Source organism: Moschus berezovskii, chromosome 8 (genome assembly GCF_049115385.1).
Source record: "Moschus berezovskii isolate FMDL1 chromosome 8, NW_MosBer_1.0, whole genome shotgun sequence".
Taxonomy (NCBI): Eukaryota; Metazoa; Chordata; class Mammalia; order Artiodactyla; family Moschidae; genus Moschus; species Moschus berezovskii.
The window spans coordinates 83,865,068-83,890,811 of NC_142467.1; the positions used below are offsets into that span (position 1 = coordinate 83,865,068).

The window sequence follows — 25,744 nt, forward strand, 5'->3', positions numbered from 1 at the left end:
TTATAATAACCATACTGTGCTCTGACCCCTAAATATCGTGATTCAGTTCATCTGTGTTCCAGGAATAGCACTTTTTAAAAAACACAATTCTAAGGACTTCCCTGGTAGTCCAGTGACTGATTCCGCAATCCTAATTCAGGGGACCCAGGGTTCAATCCTTGGTCAGGGAACTAGATCCCATGTGCCGCATCTAAGAGTTCACACGCCAAAACTAAAGATCTTGCAGGCTGCAACTAAGACCCAGCACAGCCTAATTAATTAATGGGGGAAAAAAAAACCCAACCAAACACGATTCTAGTATCCTTCCTTACATGAAAACAATCAATCTCAGAGGAATAAATCCAACTATGCCCTCAGTAACATTAGTAGGTGAGAATGACTTATAAAATAGGAAAAAATGCATACAAAATAAATAACCACGAAAAGCAAAAGGATCATTCACTTATTTTCACTGGAACATAGCTTAAGCTAACACTGGAGCAGATCTTCAATCAAGGTATTCAATCGTCTTCCTAATCAGAATTTAGTGTTTTTGATTGAAACATCTCTCTGTACCAACAATATAAAAATACCAAGTCTGTTGAATTTATCAAGCCCAGAGCTAAACCAGAAGAAGAGTAATTACCATTTAAATAGCAACATGAAGTTCTTTGAAGAACAGCCTTTTGATGTTAGCATCTTGAATACTAAATGGCAAAAAAATTTCAGATCTTAATGTTGTTCAGAGGAAACCCCCCTCCTGCACTAAATATATTTCCTAGAAGTTCTTTCATCAGAAAAAAGCGAGAACCCAACTCATTTATCATAGGCTCGTACTCAGTTCATGGTGACAGCAGGAAAGTCCTACTAAATTAAGGTGACTTTAAGAAGAAAAAAAAGGAAGGGGAAGTACAATGGACTGACTTCTAAAACGGCAGAAAAAATTTTAATGAGAGAGACTAGGCACAAGCAGCTAATAAATTTCTGGAGCCCCAATATCCAACAAAGGGGAACTGACTGTAGTATCTATATCCACACATCGTCTCACACCCCACCATCAACGTGAGTGAGCCCTCCTGTGCATCTTTCAAGTGGATTCTGCACAAAGTTGAGAATACTTGTCATTATTAAATTCTGTCTCTTAATTCACACGGGGAGGGATATCTTTTTCTACAAATGTATTGCAAATCTCTTACAAATGACTAGAAACACTAGGCAGTATGATGTATTACATACATCTCTCACTCTTAATTATTGTGCAATTGATTAAACAGTTGGTAGATAAAACAGGCTGCACATTATTCAGACATTGCGAAACATTCATATTTATCCTCCAACCAAAAGAGATGTTCATTTCCAGTGGCTCACACAATGCTAAGCAGGCAACAGATTTTAAGCAATTCTATTGAAGATTCTTCGCTTTTCATCTTTGCTTATTTGTTTTTAATATAATAGTATATTTGTGTTCAGCACTCAGTCGTGTCTGACTCTGCAACTCCATGGACTGTAGCCCACCAGGCTCCTCTGTCCATGGGATTCTCCAGGCAAAAATACTGGAGTGGGTTGTCATGCCCTCACCTGCCAGGGGATCTTCCCAATCCAGGGATTGAACCCAGGTCTCCTGAATTCAGGTCTCCTGGATTCTTTACTGTCTGAGCCACCAGGGAGGCCCAAGAGTATATTTGATTATCTCCAAAAGACCAAATCATATAAGTGAAATGGACATAACACAAACCAGACAACAGCACCAAACTTTAAAAAGATAGGGTGGGGCAGGGAGGAGAAGGTCATCACCTACAATCAGATTTTTCCCTTAGCTTTGGCTTTATTTATCCATGACATCCCTACTCATTATAATCAACACTTAAGAATCTGCCATATTCCTATGATCAAACATTCATCTCTGAAGAGGTTCTTTATTTCAGACTTATACAGCATCTAGTTTCTGGTTATTTAACTAAAAAAGGAGAGCAACTGTTCAATTAAATTACAAAACTGACACTTTTTCCTGCTTACATACATTTTCCTAAATCTTACAAACCTTTGCTTTCATTCTTCATAAGACAGTGAGTGCCTACAAAGCAGGTTTTACTGAGAGGCAAACCAAATCGATTATAAGCAAATCCATTCAGAACTATAATATGGTAATAGGCCATGTTTCCCAAACTTGCCTGATCATAATACCACCTGGGGAGCTTAGGGTTCCCAACCATTGCTCTGGAGATTCTGGGTGGAGGGGGTCTGCATTTTCTTATACAATCCAGGTACATCTTATTATCAAGCAAAGTTGCATAGATCTTTCTGGGTTTCGTGCTGTTCAGTGCTGAAGATTCCAAAATGCTGCACATTAGAATCAACTGAGTGGTCTTTTACACCACCACCCCCAAAGCCCACCCCAATTTAAATGAGAACCTCTGAGAGTGGGCTTCAAGCACAAGCATATTCAAATTTCCCCAGGTGATTCCAGTGGACAGCCATTTTTGTGAACTAATGATCTATTCTAGTTTACTGCTTCTCAGCAGCCAGCACTGATCAGAAAAACCTGTGGAAAGTTATAAATTAACAAAAAAAAAAAAAAAAACAATGCCTAGACTCCATCTTAAACCAACCGAGTCAGAATCTCTGGACAGGAGACGTGAGCCATGGCATTTCCCCAAAATTCCTAAGATGATTTTAATGTGCAGTCTAGGCTGAGAAAAACGGGTCTAGTAGATTCTAAAGTTAATAAAAAAAAAAAAATTTAAACAACTTAATAAAAGCTTGTATCCAAACACCTTTTCTCTGCGAAGCACATGACTTTGTTTGTCCAAGAGAACAACAAATTCCAAAGAAAACAGTCTCTCTTTTGAAGGAGAGCACAACTCAGCTGGTCAGATAAATAATACACTAAGTGAACAAACAAGAGAATATTATGAACTATTAGTAAGGGTAGCATTTCTAAAACTCTGAATATATAAAACTGTTGGGAGAGGGAAATAAAAATGTTTTTTGGAAGTGTCAGGTCATGTCAGCTACGTGCCCATGCCATTTAAAAGGCAGACTCTTGATGAGAATTACTAAGGCTGATCTGGAGTTATGCGTTTGAGATAAACAAGTCTTATGGTACCTTTCAACTCGGCTGGTCCTTTTGTCTTTAAAGAGCGTTTTTCTACAGGAAAATTCTGAAAACGTTCCCAATTCAAGTTCGAATATGACTATGGCAGTTTATATAATGTCAGCAATACATACAATAATAACACATCTTTTCCATTTTAAAAAAAGCAATTTTATATCTATTAATATTTTTATACTTGCTACATCTATAATCCCATTTTACAGATGAGAAAAATAAGTCCTAAGGAGCTTGCTGACTTGCTCAGAAGTCTCTTATCTCTACTAGAATATACTACATGCGACTATAACCATGCTTTACTCACAAATATCCTTAGTCGATCTGTTATTTAAGGAAAATTCATTTACTCAACCCAATTTTATGCCCCCCTTACATGTGCTGGGCACTACTTGGTGCTTGGAATACAGCAGTGAGCAAGACAGACTCCATCCACATACCAAGTGGGACAAAACACAGAATAACCAAACAAGCAGCTACAAGTTTAGGTACGAAGTCCCTGAAGATATAACGCAGTACAAGGGTTTAAGATGTGACAGCAGAGAAGTTAAGTTTAGGGATGGGAGTCAAGGAATGTTATTCTAGGAGTAAAATCTGAGCCAAAACCAGAAGGGCATTGAGAGCTGGCCATGCATGCTGCTGCTGCTAAGTCGCTTCAGTGGTGTCCAACTCTGTGCAACCCCATAGACGGCAGCCCATCAGGCTCCGCCATCCCTGGGATTCTCCAGGCAAGAATACTGGAGTGGGTTGCCATTTCCTTCTCCAATGAATAAAAGTGAAAAGTGAAAGTGAAGTCACTCAGTCATGTCTGACTCTTAGCGACCCCATGGACTGCAGCCTACCAGGCTCCTCCGTCCCTGGGATTTTCCAGGCAAGAGTACTGGAGTGGGGTGCCATTGCCTTGCATAAGACCTGGGAAAAGAAGGCTTTGGGCAAAGGAAAGCAAGGCCCCTGGGCAGCAAGATGAGGCTACAGAAGACACCCAGAGTTCTTTCTATTCAACACAGCATCTCTGGGAATACACACTTGAAGAGCGGTGCATATTTATGGAGGACCGAGTATGTTCTCAATTTTATGCGAAGTAGAAGAGATGCCATCAGAGGCCTTTGGTGAGGTCACTAGAGACTCATAACCAGAACACCTAGTGGCAAGTGCTAACAATAAATGCCCCACGATTCCAGGAAAGGGAGGTGAAGATAGCGCCCATAAATGAAGCAGGTATTTCTTGTTGGTTTTCTTCTCTTAACATTTGTCTTTCTGATCTTAAAATTCCATTTGACTCTTCAAGCTGCAGTTTTAACAAACATTAATGAAAGGCCTTTTGTAGCAACAAGGACTTTTATCTGGACCACTTTTAAGAGCATAGAAATAAAGCTACTGTTCTTTCATAATGTTGGGTAAATACAGGTCTTTCTTTGAAGTGTGTAATAAATGGTCATTTTATAATCTATAATACCCGGAATATTTTGTAGCATACCCTCTTAGCAAAACAAATCTTAAAAAAAAAATGAGCATACTGTATAAAGTTTGTTTTAAAACTGGCTTAGATACTAGGAGACATGTACAAGAAATGTTCACATGGAGAACATTTGAAACAGCAAAGAACGGGCCACAATCCAAAAGCCCATGGGCACAGGAATGGTTAAATAATAATGGTATATTCAAACAACTCGATATAGCAGTGAAAATGAACTAAATCTTAACGTTGAATGAAAACAGTAAGCTGAAAAAATATACTGTACATGATCCCACTTATATGAAGTTCGAAAACATGAAGAACAATGTATTAGCTAGAAGTTCAGAGGGATGAAGGAAGATGTAGGCATAAAAAACAAAATATTCAGAAAAGTGGTTTTGTATAGAGAAGCAGCAGCTGAGTGGGATAAAGGAAGGGGCCATCAGGGGTTTCCAAAATTCAAGGAGACCCTGATGCTGGGAAAGACTGAGGGCAGAAGGGGAAGGGGAGCGACAGAGAAAGACATGGTTGGATGGCATCACTGACTCAATGGACAGGAGTTTGAGCAAATTCCGAGAGATACTGAAGGACAGGGAAGCCTGGTATGCTGCAGTCCATGGGGCTGCAAGGAGTCAGACATGTTTCAGCAACTTAACAACAACAAAACTACATTCTATTTCTTCATCTCAGTGGCAGGACATATGATTTCATGTTGTTCTTTATACCTTACATATACATTTAAAACAGTATTTCCTATATATTTAACAAAACAAGTTTTTAAAATTGATTGAGCAAGGACTCAGGTCATCTTTGCCCAAATGCAGCTCTGGCTTATTTCACATTTGTATATAAACGCCTTGTTGGAAGTGTTAAGTTTAATATCCCTTCTTGAGTTATTCAGTGTGTTGATGAACATAGCCTGAAGAAAAGGAAAACACCTGAAAACCCAAGGCAAACAGTGAGTGGAAGCAGTTTTCCCTGAAAAGCCGTGGGACACTGGGGCCAGTCCCCCCTGACAACACAGGGCCGGTGTCCTGATCTACCCCAACCTGGCCCAGAAACTGTGTGGTCCACCTCAGTAACAAGCGCTACCAAAGGGGCCTTCAACAGGAAACCAAGGATTAATTTCCCTGAGGCTCAGAGGCAAGAACTTCCAAAAAAGGGAAAAATCAAACTATTACATATCCATGCAAATCAAAATTCACAGGCTGGTGGCAGGCAGCCAACCCTACTATTTCAGGTCTGCTCGCCCATCTGCTTGGCCTGTTAACTGTCGGAAAATACAAGCAAATCGCTTCTTCTGCAACTAATTCTCAATAGGGCTCCTAAAAACCAGACTCCATGATGCAAGTTTAATAAGACAGAACAGCTTATTATGATCAATAAAGCACAGCCTTCCCTCAGTCCCGGAGCCAAAACCGGCTCCAATGCCTCTTCACTGGACACGGAGTATGAACACCATCCCTCCCTAGCATCGTGGAAGGCCTGGTGCCAGACAAGGTTCCCACACCAGGAAGCAGCTCTGTCCTGATTCTCCTCCACACAAGAACCCAAAGGCCTTCTCATCCTGCAGATTTTATTAGCCCCAATATCGGGTAATTAATTTACTGCAGCCTCTTAATTCATAAATGGATCAAATAGAGCCCCACATGGCTTTTGGCAGCTAACCCTTACTAAATTATGGTGACTAGAAGTTTGTTCAAATGCAGCCCATAAGTCCAACGCAGCCCCCTCAGCTTGTAAAGTTCAATTAGAGAGTTCTTAGCTCATTGTGTGCCTTCGAGCTTCAAAGAAGGCATTATTCACACATTTTCCATTGCCAAAAAAGGAAAGCTGGCAATGAAGCAATTCCTAGAATGTTGATCCCAGTGTTACCAGGAAATGTTAAAAACGTCAACTCTCAGTACCCAAATGCCTCCACTTGAGGACAAAATCTCAGTGAACTGTGAAAGACTAAAATTAATCAAATTAACTACAGAAATCCATATAATAATGAAAGTTCTGACCAAGAGTGTACAAACATAACCATCCACTGGAGTTTCTTTTTCTATGGTCTCCTATTAATTACCACTGGTGTGTTCCTGTAAAAGCCTAAACAGGCTGAAGGCTTAACCAAGGGCCAGAAAGGACATCTTGAAAGTGCCACCCCTACCACAATGGGCTGTCATGTCAGTTCTAATGCTCGTATTTCCAACTGGGGGACAAAACCAGGCTGCAACCTGGTCAAGTTTGAATCTGACTCCGTTTGCTGAAGTTGCACCGTGATTGCCGGATGCGGGGGTTCTGGGATGCTGTCTACTTCAGGCAGGGCTGACAACAGCTCTACCCAGGAGAGTGGGCAACAACTTTCGCTCTGATGGTTCCCTTCCCAGCAGGTAAGTGACCGGACGCCAGCTGGCCTTCCCATGGGAGGTTCTGTGGTTGCCCTCAGATATGAAAACAGATTGGTGTGTTTTCCCAAGAGCACACCATTAACTCAGAAAAGTCCCAGGCAACAAATCTCCATAACTGTCTGCAAAAGAAGAATCTGGTGCTGCCAGCTCTGTAAACATCCAGCCTTTCCTATGGCCAAGCAGGAGACTTAGATGAAGGAGCAGGAAAACAATTCCACAGTGAGCTACTGCCATGGAGGCCAAGGCACTAAATCTTGACACTGAAAAAAAATTTGCAGCTTTGTCTGCATCAAGCTGACCCTCTGAAAAGAGGTTTCTTTTCACTCCAGTATTACAAACTATGCTCCTCGAAGATAACACTTTTAAGGATATAAAAATGTGTCCTGCAGCTTACCTCCTGTCACCTTATTGACTGGACCAGCAGAACCATGCAAAAACCCATACAAGATTTCTCTGAGAGTCAACATGGGCTTGAGCCACAGGAAGAGGGGACGGGGGACAGGGGTGGTTTTAAAGACATAGGCTAAACTCTTCTCAATATTCAGTCATAGCCTAAATGGGAAAAGGATCTAAGAAGGAGTAGATACACAGACATGTATAACTTACACACTCTGCTGTACACTTGAAACTAACACATCGTCATAAGTCAACTATACGCTAATAAAAATTATAAATAAATTTTAAAAAATAAAGTCATAGACTGACTTGACCTCCTTTCTTTTCACCATGCATTCATTCAGAAAACATTTATTTACTGGTTGCTTGCCCATGTGCTGGGAACTCGGGACACATGCACAAACCAGACAGACCAAAAACCTCCTCACAATAAAATACTGATGTAATATTTACAATCAACTTTTACAGTCTTTGTACTCGGTAAGGGAGATAAGTATCCTTCATTATACAAAAGTAGGTAGACTAAAGGGAAAAGCTCCTTTCTAGGCTAAGAAGAGAAACTTGAAAATGCAAGTAATTACATGCGGTGACTCAAGTGAGCAGAGTGCTTCCAGAGACACTTGGGGCCTGGTTCTACCACAGGACATGACCACGGGACCTTAGCTTTCATGCGGTGTCTTCAACACAGCTGTTCTTTGTAGAAGGACATGCTTACCAGGCCTGTCTCAACTTCAGAGTCTTAGAGGTGCAGATGTTAAAGGGTTAGTCAAAACCAGGGGGATAAGAGTTTTGCTACAAACACATGAAAGGAATTTCTGAAAAACCAGCTTGGTGAACAACCCCTGTTGCTAAATATAGATAAAAAGAACAGAGTTCAAGCCCAAAATAATGATCCAGCCAGGACCCATAAGAAGGCGGAAAGAGCTGGGGTTAGGGGAGAATCTGTCCATTCCAAAAGCTACTGAATTTCTTTTGTTTAGATAACAAACAGCAAAACAAAAACGACGGTTTGCTGTTTCATTTATATGCCGCTGTTTTAGGTTTCCAAACTTTGAATCTATCTGAAAACCAAGCATAATTAAAGCCCAGTTTGGGGGGAAAAAATAGACCAAGTAAGCCATGACAATAACAAATTAAATGACGTGATCTCTCTACAGAAGTGATCATTATAATGGCACAATACAAATCAACTGAAATTATCTCAGTTTCAGACCACAAAATAAATGGCAGCTGCCAAGAAATTCAATAAAGGAACTCAAGGCTCTTTAAGAGTTTTCTCATCTGTATGATGGCGCTAATACTGTAGTTACTATTAAAGAAAAAAAAAAACAGGAAGATGAGATTTTTTTTTTTTATACAATGGAGAGTGAAACCGTCACCCATTTTCCCCTGAACTGGGCACCCCAAAACCTAGTAGCCAAAAAATCAGAGAAGGCTTTTTTGGGGAAAATGATCAAATCAAGAGAAAAGGCAGCTGGGGAGTCCCCTAGAGAAACGATACACCCAGGTCTCCCTACACCATCACAAAGGTACACCCGAGCACGTGAAACTTCAAACCAGCTTCTCAGTGTATCATTCAGATGCTGCCAGCCAAGGAACATCAGGCACCCGAGAAAAATTTCCAACACCAAAGAAAGAGGCCAAAACAAACACAAACAAAAATGGAAATTAAATTAGAAACAACGCTAAGAGAAAAAGAGAAAAAAAAAAGAGGGAAAGGGTAATTACTATCTTTAAGGAAAATAAGCAAACACTGCATTCACAAAACTAGAATAAGAAGCTTTTAAATAAACAATTCCAGTAACAAAAAGAGCTTTTAGAAATGAAAATTATATGAGTACGATTTCTTCTTCAATGAAAAAACTGAAAGATAAAGTTGATAAAATCTCCCCAAATCAGAAAACATATAAAAACCTAATAAGCCAGAAATCTGAAAAAGGAGAGAAAAGATCAGAAAAGTAGAAGATTGACATAGGAGCTTCAAACTTTAAATAAAAGGAGCTCCAGAAACAGAAAGCATAGAAACAGATTTTACATCCTCTCCAAAGAAATACATCTACAAAACTTTCAACCCTACAGCGCCTGAGTTTCCAATGACAGGATCAAGTCCAGCACAACACATTAAAGAAGGGTGTCACGGAGAAATGTCAGAACGCTGGGGACAAAGAGAAGATGAAGGCTTGGAGTGTGGGAGAACGAACAGGTGTCACGCAGAAGGTCTCAAACAAGGATGGCGTGGAACATGTCAAAGACAACACTCAAAGTGATGGAACCACACCTTAACAGTCTTGAGAGAAAATTATTTTAACCAATTCTTCATTGAACCACTATATCAATCAGGTGAGGGAGAACGAAAACACGCTCAAACATCAAGTTGCAAAAATTTTACTTCCCATGAACCCTCTCTTAGGAAGCTATTGGGAGATGCGCTTCTCCAAGATGAAGGGACAAAAACAAGAGAAAAGGGTACAAAGACCCAGGAAACAGACTGTTTAACACAAGAGGTAAATGGGATAAATCCGCAGGAGGTACAAGAGAAAGCTCTGACTTGCCTACCTCTGCACAAGGCGTGAGCTATCAATCCAGAATGGAGCACAGCAGAAGACTCTACAGAGAGACTACTCCGAAAGATAAAACGTCTAGAAATGCTTGCTGTATGTCAACAAACTGAGAAGCAGTTTATAATTCTGGCATGATAGTTTGTGACGAATTAGTGAAGGGCACATAGAACGTTAAGCAAACAAAAAATAAGGTAATTATTACCCCAGGGAGAAAACTGGATAAGGAAAGAGAATCATACTACATGGCTCTGTTCTGATTAACATATACATAGCCATGATAACATTAACCCTGGCTACTGACCTAACCCAAAATTACTGTGGAGGGCCACTCCAAAAACTCTTGAGCACTCTGCATCAATACATTTTTAAGAATCTGCTAAACAGATAGGTATTAGAACCATTGCAGCCAAGAGAATAAAGGAGAATTTTTAATAAGAATATTACAGATGTTTCTTGATTTAGGCAACTGAGCCTTCCAGAAAATCTTAATAAGCACAGTATTTTGTATGAAGTATAAAATATTCTTTCCGTTTAGTTATCTTTGGGGGATTAAAAAGGCACACAGTAGCTCAACATGCATTTTTTCAGTCAGGTACTCTCACTCAAAATACTTTTCACTATTCAAGCAACCAAAACACAAAAAGAAGTTCACGTGCAACAGAAAAGGCTTTGGCTGTCTTCTTTGAAAACTGACCCTCTTTTGGGTTCTAACTAATCACATTATGCTTACCAATAGGCCCGGCACTTCTGCTATTCCTCGTCACTTTCCATTCATAATCAGAATGAAATAAACAGGGCAATGACATCAAACACGGAACCATAACAAGTTGAAGCCCCCATAATTTGTGGAGGGAATGAACAACACAAATTTCAGCTCCCGGACAAGTCCCTAATATTCCTTTTTGAACACCAGGCTTCTCGTTCTACTTTCCAAATACACAAAGGTTTACAGTAAGCAAATATACCCAAGATGAAGGTGGCTACTGCTTGGGCAAAAAAGCCTGATCACAAGTGGTCAGGGTGGGAGTCAAATGTGAAGAATGAGGGGCTTATCAATGAGCCAGAACCCAGACCCCAAGATTTTGGGTAAGCTAAATGACTCCTCAGAGGAGGAACCCATATGGTCCAGTCCACATCCTTCTGAAACCTTACACTCCTCCCACGCCATCACTGAAGCTACTGGAACTCTGGCCCTTTATCCTCCTTTTGACCCTGCCTTGATTTCCACCACAGTCGTAACTTTGCAGACTCTATTTCCCTCACTTTGAGAATATGAGGATAATGATGCTAACCACAGCTTCAAATACTTAATGGTCACATTCACTATATGTCATGCTTTGTTGAAATTCCATCCTTGGAAACGTGCTACTACAAGAAAAATGCAAGGTAGGCTGCATGATATTTAAGAAAGTACTTAATTCAAAAACCATATATAAAGTTGGAGAAGACTCTTACGAGTCCCTTGGACTGCAAGGAGATCAAATCAGTCAATCCTAAAGGAAATCAGTCATTAATATTCAATGGAAGGACTGATGCTGAAAATGAAACTCCAATACTTTGGCCACATGATGCAAAGAACTGAGTCCTTGGAAAAGACCCAGATGCTGGGAAAGATTGAGGGCAGGAGGAAAAGGGAACGACAGAGGATGAGATGGTTGGATGGCATCACCGACTTGATGGACATGAGTCTGAACAAGCTCCAGGAGTTGGTGATGGACAGGGAAGCCTGGCATGCTACAGTCCATGCGGTCACAGAGTTGAACATGACTGAGCGACTGAACTGACTGATATATAAAGTAAGATGTCCTAAAGGGTATACACTCCAGAAATTCTCCAGTAACTGGCTGAGGGTCTGAGGTTAATAGTCTCCTTCTGAACCACTGAAGATAAATGCGCAGTCAATATAATTTCAACTGGCTCACTGCATTTTGCTTCTTTGAAAACTAACCGCCCCTCCCCAACCAACTCTGTTCCTCTAATCCCCTAATTGGGTCATTTGTTCCACTACCAACTCAAAACTTCCTATTTTTTAGAACTCTCACTGAATGTATAATGCCTTTTAGTCACCCTACCGACCAGAGGTCTCAGCGAAGAAATGGAAACATGGCACTAGTGCTTTTGCAAAGAAGCCTGTCACAGCTCCGGTTTATGGCCTCCCAACCTGTCTGCCCTTGAGTATTCAAAGACTTCTTGAACTCAAACCACCTTTTGCATGCTTGTTTATTGCAGTCACCCCAGTTCCAGGTTCAGAGAGAACCCAGTGGATGCCACTGATCTCAATGCTGGTTCATCTGCTCTTACAGCATTCACCCTGTACAGGTTTGTCTTAACTAGAAAGCTTTTCATATTCTAAAGAACTACTGGGTCTTCTCCTGAAGCTGTAGAAAGTGGTGGAAAGCAGTCTTCCTTGGCTCTGTTCAAACGAGTCGGTCTCTGCTGCTACTCAGGAGAAATAAGACACATTCAGTGTTCTCCGCTGTCGGCTTGGGACTTCCTTCAAAAGTTGCCTGTCAACGTGGATATCAAGAAGACATCAACATGACAACATACAAACGGTGCAGATGTACAAGTGAGCCCCTGAAGGGCTGGCAGGAATAGGCTGCCCACTGAGCCAGAAGAACATGTGGTACCGCCTCTGACGCACCGCAAGTGCTGGGACTTTTTTTTTTTCCTTGTTAAGAAATATGGAGTTGAAAATGACATTTGGGGGTATTTTTGTAAAAATATTTGGTGAATATTAAATTCTTTAAAAACATTTCCCGCTATAAGCCGAACTGAGTTCCCACATTTCAGTCAAAACCTCAAACTGACAAGCAAATGTTTATTTTCCTTTTAGCATATTTTTAAAATAATTGGTTATATTCATGCAGACACACATCAACAAACACACACACAGACATAAAACTAGGCAAGGCTGATCATTTTAGGTAAGACTCTCTGGAAATCCAGAAAGAACCTACAGTCACTTTATTTAAACTGGACCTCAGGTTCTCTAGAAGTATAATAGGACTAATTATAGGAGTTTTCCACATAAATGAGATGCTAATTATATGTTGGCAGAGCAATATAAAGTTCCCTGGGCAAAAGTGTTTAATTGTTCAGGCTTGCCAAACATGTCATGTGTCATGTAGAGGAAACCATACTTCTTGCACCTGAGGACTGCAATACTACGAAAGTGTCTCAAAAATATATTTGAGTCAGAAGGCATCATTAGGAAATGAATATATATATATATATACACACACACACACACATACATATATATGTGTGTGTGTGTGTGTGTGTGTGTATATATATAGGTGTGGTGAGTATGTAATTGCTCGATTTACAACCCAGTTATAAGCAATTATCAAATGAGCAATAAGGGTCTTGCCTACCTAGCATCACTTTTTATCCACCCTCGCCTCGGGTCTACCCACTGTTACATCAGACTTTGCTGGATACCCTGCAGTTGTGCCCATGAGCTTAATTCCCCCAACTCTGCTGAGAAAGGCTTTTTTTTTTTTTGCAACCTACGCTATTCCTTCTCCCTACAGCTTATTTTGCTTTTGCCTGGGAAATATTAACCAAACTTATTTGAGAACAGAAGGCCTGGGTACATATGGGAATGCTTTTGTAGATATTACTTTTAAAAACTACCTCAATAGTTCTTCCTCCTGCAGCCTCTATACACAGAGGTGGCCAAGGGAAGAGGCCATGGGATGCCTGGAGATAGAGGGCAGGGCAGAGTCAGGGTGTGCCACAGAGAAATCCACAAACTGCTGGGATACAACATATGACAAATGTTAACATGTTACCAACAAACCATGCAGTACAAAGCTTTCTCTATAAAGACCCTATCCTTTGTCGATCTTTATTCTGAAGGATCAGAACCCAAAAGAAAGATGTTTGCAGAGACAGAAACACGAGTGATTTAAATTCCTCTCAGTTCAGAATGGATGCTTGACAGACTAATTTTCTCCCCTGGGTGTTTGAATTCCTCAGATCTAAAAGTCTCTTTAACTTCTTTCACTGGGGGAAAAAAAAGCTGTAAAATGTCATGCTAGACATAAGCAGGAGTGAAATCTAAAGCTCGGTACATCCAGAGAAAAGTCCGCCACCAGGCAGAGCTTCAGCTGCAAGCTCTCTTGGGAACACCACTTCACTTGCACACCTGCCTTCTCAGGCTGGACCATTTCAATATCTACTACATGAAGAAGGTCCTATTCTCTTTTCTGTGTACGACAGGACCCTGGATTATTGGCACTGCAAGCTACGCATTTTACTTAAAATATCATGCCTTTTGTCATCAAAATGTCACTGAGCCCAAAGTTGGGACAGGTAACCAAGGAGGGGCTCCACTGGGCTGTGAGCCAGTACCACCTGTTGGGAAAGTGGTTAAGCAGTTACTATCTGCTAGTGTATTAAAAATGCGTGTGTGCCTGGACTCAGCAATTCTCCTTGAAAACTGCTGCTAGCCCAGTAACCGCAAATCCATAAAGCAATACAAAAACTTCATGCACAAAGATGACAGTTATCTAAGGAGTTGAAGGCAGTGTAAATAGTTACCATGAGAGAAATTTAGATATTTTGTGTCCATTCCACATATTTTGTAGCAGTGAAAAATGCATTTTAGAAAGACGCATCTTAATAACATCAGAAATGCTTATCTTGTAATGTTAAGATTAAAAGAAGAGAAAGGAATATTCAAAAGTGTACTACTGAATGACCTCCATTTTGACATTTAACATTTTAACATTTAATAAAAGTGTTTATTAAAAAAACTAATCAACAAACTGAAGTCTTGTCTGAACAATGAGATCATAGATGACTTTTCTGTCTGTATTTTTTCTCCCCCAAATGTCTTAAAATGTATTTCTTTTAAAATAATAAAATCAAAACCATATTGAAGATATAAATGACTGAAGGGAAGAAGCACACCAAGTAGTTTGCTTCTCCTTTTTTGTGGAGATTAGTCTAATAATAGCAAAGCTGGAAGCTGAAATATAATAAAATATTGTCAGATTTTATAACAGCTTAAAAAAGTCACGAAGTAGATTTCTAGAATTTTATTTTCCAGATTGTGTAGGCCAAACTTAATTTAAAAGTAACATATTCCTAAGTAGAAAGCGACACTATTCAAACTTTAAACAGGTATCAAGACCAGATCACTTTGTTCTGTGAATTTATTCAACATTCAACAAATATGTATGGTGTATTACTCTGTGCCAGGCGCTGGGGATCCAACAGTGAACAAAACAGATGGGGTTTGTGCACGAAGGAAGCTTATGGCATAGTGGGGCTGAAAGGGATGGTTTGTATACAGCAATCCAGCTAAGGCTGATTCAATGACTCCTGCCAAAATGAGATGCTAGACCTACAGAGCATCTCCTATCACTCCATGCTTAAAAATAAAAACTTCAGCTATTATTATCAAATTTAATCCTTCTCTCCAAAGAGAATTTTATAAGATACACAGGAACTTTTGGGGCAGTGACAGAAATCCAGAACACCCAGGAGGTTTGAAGAGGCAAGGGCTCAAAGTCCAATCGCTGTGGGTTCAGATTCCCCCGCCAGGTGAATTCCCTTTCTAAGCCTCCTCTTTTAAAATATAATGAGTTAGGTCACTTTGGATTTTGTCCTAAGCACTGAAGGAAATCACTGGGAAAGCATGCCCAGGATGATGTCTGGCATAGAAAAAAGTGCTCAACAAAAAAGCCTTCCTCTTCTCCATGAAAGAGACATATTTACACATTAAAGACAACAAAAAATCAGGTACGGACAAAGAAGTAAAAGTCAGCAAAACAAGGGACTGGAGTAAGTGGGAGAGACTGCTAATGGGCATGGGGTTTCTTGGAGAGTAAAGAAAACATTCTAGAATTAACTGTGATAGCTGCACAACACTGCATACGCTAAAAAACCACTAACTTGTACACTTTAAATGGATGGATTGTACATTATGTGAATTATATCTCAATGAAACGGTTTTAAATCTATTTTTAAAAAGTCAATGGAACCTTTTAATACATATGCCCAGATGGGCCAACAGCTATTCTTTGCAACCCATGAGACTGAGTGAATTTTGTAATTAGAAAACAATATCTTCAGTTCCAAGTCACTATAAAGTTAAGACTCACATTTTCTTACCAACTCCTTCACAGGGAAAAGATACACAAGCATACTGGATAATACCACACACACAACTCTTGAAAGACAACTTCTTAAATCTTTTACTGTATATACCTCAGTCCTAAGAAAAGCTCAGTTTAAAATATTTTACATTCTGTATTTACATACAAGACTAAACTTAGATACAATATCAACCAATCAAAAGGGGAAAGAAAATGCCTTCAATACAGTGAGTTTGAAACTTACCACTTCATTACTTAACACCTAATGTCACCACCAAAATACATACTAAAATAACACAAAAGAACAAATGTTTGGTCCAAAGACATTATGTTAAATCTTACCTAATAGCCGCTTATTTGTCACACTGACACAAGGTGAACTGACTGTGTTATGGCTTTCCAGCAACACACAATCACTCATCATATCCAAATTTTCTCATTATATCATCAAGAAAGCATAAAGCAAAAAACCCAGGAAAATGGCCCACACAAGGCTTCCCTGCTCCCATCCTTACTCCCTCCTTCTGTCAGAACATCTCTACTGAGCATCTACTATGTGAAGACTTCGTCACCATCTTTACCTTCTGCAATTTTCTAAAAATATTAGTTTTAGTAATCTTTAAAAAAAAATGTGATATGAGCTTTGCAGTTGTTTACAATATACCCTATCAAACAATTTCACTTTATTAAAAATTTTTTCACCACTGTAAACAGAATAATCAGAGAAAATAAAGATGGTGTATGGTTCACCAAGGGTTTCCCCAGGTGGCTCAGCGATAGAGTGTGCATGCCAAGCAGGAGATCCAGGTTTGATCCCTGGGTTGGGAAGATCCCCTGGAGAAGGAAATGGCAATCCACTCCAGTATTCTTGCCTGGGAAATCCCATGGTCATAACCTGGCAGGCTACAAGTCCATGGTGTTGCAAAGAGTCGAACATGACTTAGCAACTAAACCACCACCATCATGATAAAGCAAATATATGGATGTGATTTTCTATTTGGGTGACCTTGTGCATGTGAAAATGAGCAGCGCTTGTACATTTTGGAAAGCGCATCCTTTGAGCTGCTCTACCACCAATGGTGACGTGTCTTAAGAAACAATCCACACTTTCATCAGCAACCCCTACAGCGAGATGGCCCGGGAAGGTGAGGGTATAAGTGGAAGTAACTAGTAGGTCTTTCAGCCCTCTGAGAAGTTTATGCTGAGGATCACATTTAGACCCTTTTTCTCATTTAGTGATTAAACAGCTATGCTCACCTACCAAACTCACACCCTGGGAGCTGTTTTACCTCCACTGAGAACAGTACTGACAGGGAACATGGCCGTCAGCCATCTTAAAGTTCCCCCTCACTGCACAGCTATAATCATCAACTGATACGGCAGGTAACGAAATGAAGAAGTGAGAGTGGCATCTTACTCCGCTTGTAAGTGAAAAACTGAATTTATAAAATCGCTGGGAACTATCTCAATAAACAGTAATGTTTCAACCATTAAGGTACTAGACCAACTCTATGTTCAGTTACTAAAAATACAAAGTAAGCTTGCATTAATACTTCATCTCATGAGTCAAAATTTAAAAAGAAGTGTTCTCTTTTCAAAAAGGTTGGTAAGTAAATACTTCAGAATACAAATAACAAGAGCAAACATTAGCTCCGTCGTCAATTATGTGGGATCATCTGCTTTTTAATAAATTAGACGGGATGGGAAGGGAGGAAGGTTCAGGATGGGAAACACATGTACACCCATGGCGGATTCACGTCAATGTATGGCAAAACCAATACAATATTGGAAAGTAAAAAAATAATTAATTAATTAAAAAAAAAAAAGAATTTCAAAGGAAAAAAAAAATTAGCTTGAGACCCCCTCCCCTGCACATAAAAATACTATCTTTTTTTGTGACTTAGGAGATGCAGAAAAAGCAGAAGAATTTAAGAACATCTCTGATGGTTTAAAAGAGAATCATTTACTTCTCTAATTAAAACATTAATTCCCAAGATCACTTTTCTTTCTTCAGAAAACACACAGAACATCAGGTGAAGGACCGGATATAAACAAGCATTCTTCCTCTCACACTAGGTGTTTTCTCATAAAAGAAAAGAAACTGAAGTCGCTCAGTCATGTCCGACTCTTTGTGACCCCGACCAGGCTCCCCCGTCCATGGAATTTTCCAGGCAAGAATACTGGAGTGGGTTGTCATTTCCTTCCTCAGGAGATCTTCCTGACCCAGGGATTGAACCCGGGTCTCCCACAGATGCTTTACCATCTGAGCCACCAGGGAAGTCTCTTTTCTCATAAGTCATAATTTTTATTCCTATTATCCCCTCTGAAAACTCCCAATGTTTTCTGAGTACAATCTTTCATTTGCTACTTTTTTTCAACTTTCCTTAACACTCTGGGTTTCTGAACTATTTCAAAAGTAACTCAGCAGACCACACAGAAATGAAGTCACAGAATCTGGCTTACTGGAGAAAGAAACTAAGGTCTGCCTCACTGTATTAATGACTTAGGATGAGTGATACACCAGCTAATTGTTCATTAAGCCCCTCAGAACCTCTGTGGGGTTCATGTTCAGGATCAAAGCTGGGCCCTCTTTCTCATTAGCACAGTCATTAAACAGCTATGCTCACCGGTCACTACAGCATCTTGATAGACATTATCCACCCTGTGAGGTACATGGGGCAGGTGTTTCTGTCCATTTCATACCTGAGAAAATGAGGTAATGATACATGTGACTTCCTTAAAGGGAAAAAAATCAAGCAGCGTGCAAAGGGCCAGGACATCCCCTCTTTCCCCCGAGACAATGGTTCTCATAATTGTTTACACATTAGAAACCCCTGGAGAGAGTTGGAAAAAAATACCAGTGGCAGGTCACCAAATTACCAGCCCAGACTAAGGAGATGCCTGGGCGTCAGTGTGGTTTAAAAGCTCTCCAGGTGATTCACAGGCACAAAGTTGAGAACCACTGATCTATAACCTACAGATGTTTAAAAGGCCTTCACTGACATCCAGTTTGCTTTCTCTCACTTCCTTTTTTTCAGGACAGAATGACAGAGCCATGGTAAACGACAGTCATAACAATGAACAGTGGACCCAACTGAACCAAGTATGTTCTCAGGGAGGGGGAAAAAAAAACAACAATCAGAAACAGGATTCAATAAGAATCAAAAGGAAAATACAGTCTCGGAATCTAAAAAAACCAAGCTCAACACACATGTATTTATACAAAATGCTGTACACACCATATTTTCTTTGTCCCCCCACCCCCCGCAACCCAAAAGAGCAAATTTTCAAACAAATAACTACACATTGGCACGTGTGTCCCAAATGTCAGGAATGAATGCTAAGGAAATTCTTTCTAACATCTGCGAGTGATTTTGTAGACCACGTCATTGCTCCTATGCATTCACCTTAAAGAAGAAAGATCAGAGTAGAGTAACTATACATCCAAATGCAGTAATAATTTTTCTCTCCTATTAAGCATGATCTGAAACCCACTAATTATTTCCAGAGGGAACTTCTCTCCTAACACTTTACTCCTGAGTACAGTTTCTGGCAGTAACACAAGCGGGAAAGTCTATGATTAAAAGAACCCTCCTCAAATGAAGAATTCCAAGCATAAGAAACCATAAGGTACCGAGTGGGGATGTCATATTTCAGTTCTGCTGCTCCAACCATCTTCCAATGAAATCACAAGAACACTAGATATTCCCCCAAAGCCTGCAAATGGGGCCTTTTAAAATTTCTAGGATCTTAGAACAAGCACATACAAACTTCACACATGGGTGAATGCACATAAGTTGGGGTTGTGAAAAACACTACCAGTGATACAGTATCTTCAAAATAAAAATACCAAGGAAGAGATTTTATTCAACTCAATCTATAACATTAGTCAAAGGCAACTGACAGTTTTACAAGTGCTTGACCTGAAGCTCTTTGTTAGTGAAACCTAGTACTAGAAAAAAATGAGGCTTACTTTCCCTTCACTTCTTCCCAAATCCATCTCTTTTAGCTCTGTCAAATAACTGGCTCCAAATGTGTTTGTTCTGCTTCTCTCTTTGTTTTTCCCAAAAGGGAAAAATTAATGGTCAAGTGGGTTTAATTTTTAAATTGGTACAAGAGTTTTAAACACACCGTACCAAAAAAAAAAAAAAGTGCAAATGGAATGCTCTTGAAAATAGTTACACATTAAACACACATCTTATGACCCAGGCCTCTACTAAGGCAAGTTCTTAAGTTCTATGGAGGTCAGAAGTTTAGTTTATTCAGCAAGAATAACTCTATTAACAGCTCCGTCTCCTTCTTGTCACCACAGTAAACATCCACACATTCCAAATCCTGGAAAATGTGAGGCAATTCAGAGGAGGCTGGAGCTGTGGAAGACTCCACTACTCTGCCTGAGAAGCTTCTAAAACTATCTCTCTGCCATCTGAAGGAAGTCACCCATGGGGATTCAGAGATCACAGAGGATCAGAGAAGGCACACTGGACTCAGGAGACGGATTTTCAGAGAACAGCAAGGAACTGGGGAGGCTTTATGCATATGACTTCTAAATAATGATGATGATGAAAGCCCTTTAAACGTATGCCCAGAGCATCAGAATTTCTAATTAACATATATACTATTGTTTTCAAACGCAGATTTTATTTTTTCTAAATAATCCCATCTTTTACTAAAGTGAAAGTGAAGTCACTCAGTTGTGTCCGACTTTTTGTGACCCCATGGACTGTAGTCTATCAGGCTTCTCCGTCCATGGGATTTTCCAGGCAAGGGCACCGGAGTGGGTTGCCATTTCCTTCTCCAGGGGATCTTCCCAACTCAGGGATCAAACCCAGGTCTCCCGCATTGCAGGCAGCCGGTTTACCCTCTGAGCCACCAGGGAAGCCCATCTTTTACTAAAAGCCAAGGTTAAAAGTAAAAAATCAGCAGACTCCTAAGCAAAGTGAGGGGGAAAAAAAAAACAAACCTAAACTTAGAGCTGTTTCAGAACCACAAAAACCTTCTGGATTTTTAATTTAATTTTACAGCATCTACCATGCAGGACAGTCACACTGCAGGAACCTGTCCTATCCCACATTGAAATAAATAAAATCATGACGCACTATAAACTGACAGGCGCTAAGTCACAGCTAGGAAAATGGAAAACAGTGCTTCACCCTAAGGAGTCAGTTATCCAAGTACAAGACAATCTGACTTTCAACTTGATGTAAATTAATCCTTACTCTTTTCAAATCGTTTTATACCTGAAAATCAGCACCTCCGTTAATTAATCTTAATAATGTCTTGAAGTCTTTTCTATGTTTTCTCATAGAGATGCCAGTCTGAAGCCCTTATCCATCACTTCTGCTCTAGGAGAAAAAAATCTAAGGGAAGATGAACCGAGCACAACCCAGAGGCAACGAAGGAGAAGCCAGCTCCCCACGTGGACCCCCTGCACTGGGCGGGGTCTGAACAGACAAGCAACATGACAGAGGTTTAATTCCAGCTCCTCTGACACCAATTCCTACCAATGTGGTGGCGCAGTACTGATTTAAGTCGCTTTCCAGCTTAAGGTACAGAGGGAGAAGACGCAAAACCTCCCACATTTCTAAAACCAAGAGTAAATTTTAACTGTCAGTTCTATTTGAGCAAATAAGACAGCTCTCCAGATCTGCTGCTTTCATTCCCTCTCACGGCTGCTTCCTACAGAATTCAATCTTGATTTTTCCTTACTGATACTATCTACCAATTTTTCTATCTAATGATGAAATCCATCCTACAAGAAGAGTAACTTCAATGTAATATGTAGAATTCAAAGATTTTCCTTAGAAGTTTTGTTTTTCCATCTTGAAACAGCCTGAGATATTTTTTGCCTTCTCACAGCTATGCTTACACCTGTCGCCTGATTTTCAGTCATTTTTACTCTCATTCCCTAGTTTGTCACCATTCTTAACCATTTTCTCCCAACCATTTCTTTCCCAACAATTACCCCCAATATATTGTCCTTTCCCATCCACTCAGCCTCTTCTGCATGTATTTTACTTCTCCTCCTTTGAGTTTCAGCCCCCAATTCGCCCCCTTGATACAAAGGAATCTACTGATTTTGCATCTCAGGTCCTTCTTGTTACCTTTATCCTTGCTCTGAACTCCTCTCCTGAAAGACAATGATACTGATAAGTGTCATCTCCTCACTCTTGACCAATCTAACTCAGAGGAAAACCGTTTCCCCTACGTTTTTTACTTTCCTCTGGTCCCCTGGTGTACCCTGGGGCATGCTTCTTCCCCATGGCAAGAAGCACTCCGCAATGGAGCAGTGGAGCTCTCTCCTTCATATTTAGTTTGTATTAATTATCTAGTGGCCTCTGTCAAGGACACTGGCCATATGAAACATACTATACTTGATGATCATGTACTATGAGATGTGGCCAGCCATGTCTGGATCCACTGTCAGTATGACACACATCTGATGTGTATTTCCAATAGGAATGAGAGATTCACCCAATCTATTTCTCTTGCACCTTGGGTCTCATGACTAATGGACAGCACTTGCCAGAAGCCCTGATGAATTAGGGGACCAGGAAGGTGCTAGGTCTCCAGCCACAGAAAAGAACTGACTGACTCAACTGCAGCTTACACCTTGGACCTTGGCTTCATTAACTCTGAGCAACAACAGGCCACCGTCAAATCACAGCAATGGCCCTTGCTAAATGTAGGAACACTGGCTCGATTCAGAAGGTAAATATAAGCCTTAACAACACAAAAACAACCACCTCAAGACAGATCAGTTGGCAAACCAAGAATAAAATGAACTTGAGATCTGTTGCCCGTTCTAATTTTCATGATACCTCCTAGGAGAAAGGGTGACCTTCAGCCTGCTTCTCAGAGTCCTTCCAAGTTAAAGCACTGAAAGCGGAGAACTACTTAGACACCAGACTGCTCCTGAATGAATGTAAAAGCAGCCATGAACCAAAAAGAGAAACACAGCTCTTATTTCAACAAAAATCAAGAGCGCATAGAAGCCACTTTTCTTTCCTCTCTGAATACCACAAAGCAAACTCCCATCACAAGTAGACACAGAGACATCACAGGGGAGAGGACACGGGGGAATAGATAAAAATAAATTGTATTTACCTTCTTCTGTTTCGTGCCACACGATCCCTTCCAAATTCACACTGGTTCCAGGTTCACAGGGCCCAAGACACTCTGGCTCTGTCACTACTCCAACTTCACACGTATTGACACCCACGGAACGAGTCCGAACCAAAAGCTGCTCAACCGGTGCTGCAATATTGGATGAAGATGGGGAAAAGTAGGAGGGCAGAAGCTGAGGTGTGAGGCTGCTGGCAATCGGCGGCGGTGGCGCTGGCACTGTAAACAGGGGGTCAACCTGAAAGACAGACAGGCTTACTGCAGTGGTGCTACGCGCTTGGAGCTCTCTTCAATGCAATCTGTTTACATCACTTCCAGAATACATCACCATTCCAAATTCTATTTGCAATTATAATACGCTTTGAGTGTTTTAATGGTGCCAAAATACAAAGTAGAAGAGAAATAAGCATTTTCATTTTTCACGACACACAAAGTAAACACTGGAGCTCTAACTTCTTGGGTTACAGACAGGCCTTTGGGGTCCTTATAAATTCACCAATTGATAATCTTTAGCCTCAGGAGATGTGAAGGAAATATGCTTTGCAAAATGAAGACTATTTCCCACTTGTCATGAAACTGTATTTTCAACATGACAACATTTTCCAATGGAGAAACTCTAATAAATATCCATACAGGCATCACTGGACAGTTAAGCATAAGAGATGGATTAAAATTATTTTCAAAGTACTTAACCATACATTAAACCATAATGAATTCAATCACTCCTAAAATAGATTTAACTTACTCTGCCGAACATATAAAATCATAAACTTGATTACACACACAGAAACTCAGAAACTGGATATTATTAGCATGTATTAGGCATCAACTTTTAACTAAGTGTTCTACTGCAAAGTTTGACAGCGTCCATAGAAATGAAGAAGTACCCATAAATGCATGTGCTCAACAGAATCTGAGCTCCTCCATGCACAAGTCCTTTAGTGCTTCAACTTGTAAAGATCCCTGAGGAGTTTGATCAGGACTCAGCAAGTCTATGTTCAGGAAAGAGAAATGCCAGCCAAAACGAGACCCTGTGGTGCAACTGCTCCCTCGCACCCCAATCCTGAGGACAACAGCAAAGGTGTCCTTCACCACAGAAAATGTAGGAGTCAGGCCATTAATGAAACCAAAAGCTACGTATGTACTAAGTAGGTAGGTCACCAACAGACTGATCCACTCCTTCCACCCATTGTAACAACTCTTATGACTGCTACACAATAGCTCTGGCCCTGCTGACCAGTTGTCACATGTGAAAAAGCCAAACGCACAGCATCTCTGCACAGGATTCCAGATCACCCGTGACCTCAGGCTGCACAGAGACGCCACTGACATACACGAGATGATGTCTTTATACGTCTTATCAGTTGGGCTGACACAGGAGATGTGTAAAAAGGACACAGAGAAAGCTCTTCTGGTAAAATTCCATCATAGTCTGTTCACATATTCTCAGTTAACATTTGCAAGAAATCAACATTTGATACAGACATAATAGTGCATAGTCTTTGTTCTTTTTTAAAAAAAACACACACAGAGTATTTTTCAAGAGAAGTCATATGAGGAAGTGAGCTTCTCCTTCAACAGCTGAAGCAGTCATCTGTGTGGGCTTCTTGTTCATATGACTGGAGGAACTATTTCTACAGTTTGCATTTCACTAAAATGATACAGCGACGTTTACTTGCCTGAGTGATCCAAGATGCGACAGAACAGCCCTTCATCCAACTGCACACTAAAGAAAGTTAATTTCCTGCTCTCCAAGCTGCCATAAAACTCCTTTTGCTCCATGCTTTTTATTGTTCTTCATTCTTGATCACAGAGCCCGAGAAAGGGAAGCATTTAACAGCCCCAAGCCCCAGATCTGGTGATTTATGCTTTTGTGTAAATGCAGCTTAATGTGGATCAAAGTTCACACTGATAGTTTCTATTTTAAAACTGAGCTGACAAATGAAGAAAGGGGTTCAGAGGAAGAAAATTTAAGGGAGGTGGGGGAAGCCAGTGCAAGCCTGTAGTCTTTATTACAACTAAAGGATTGAATGAGACTGAAGTCACTTTCTAGAATTTAAAAGAGGAAAAGAAAAAAAAAAAAGACCAAAGAAAATTATAAACCAGCTACTGCACATTTTTTTGCATGATTCCCAACAAACTCTTAATTTGTATAGTTAGTTGTAAATTGACTGTAATTTGGTGCGACACATACAAACGGAAAAAACAAAATGGAACAACATTCTCAAAATAGTCTTCATATCCTTGATCGACAGCACACATTAATTCTAAAAGAACAATTATAGCTTCAGTTAGATAAACAAGAAGACTGAATAAAATAAAAGAGGTGAGGTGTCTTGGAGAGTACCAACTCTCTAATTTTGAAGCTTAGGATGCTGTGGGAAAACATGCCCACAAGAAGTTGTAGGGATGGGGTGAGCGGACAACAGGACTTTGGCCCCACCTCCCACACTAAGTAAGCCTATGACTTGTAAGAGTCATTTAACCTCACTGAGGCCCATGTTCCTGAACTGGAAAATTTATTTTCTTGCCTTCTAATAGTGATGATGAATGCTATCACAACAGAATTTCTAGATTAAATCTCTATTTCAGGATAACTCTGCTTATGAATATAT

At 40.2% G+C, this 25,744-nt stretch overlaps 1 protein-coding gene across 5 annotated transcripts in view; it reads right to left on the reverse strand.

The window, feature by feature from the left end:
* The window catches only part of ZNF608 (zinc finger protein 608), a 108,113-nt gene that overhangs the window by 37,030 nt on the left and 45,339 nt on the right, over nt 1-25,744 (reverse strand). For all 5 annotated transcript variants that reach the window (XM_055429067.2, XM_055429068.2, XM_055429066.2 and 2 more), the window contains one exon: nt 23,112-23,367. In XM_055429067.2, coding sequence (XP_055285042.1) covers nt 23,112-23,367 — 256 coding nt within the window. The remainder of the gene's footprint in view (nt 1-23,111; nt 23,368-25,744) is intronic.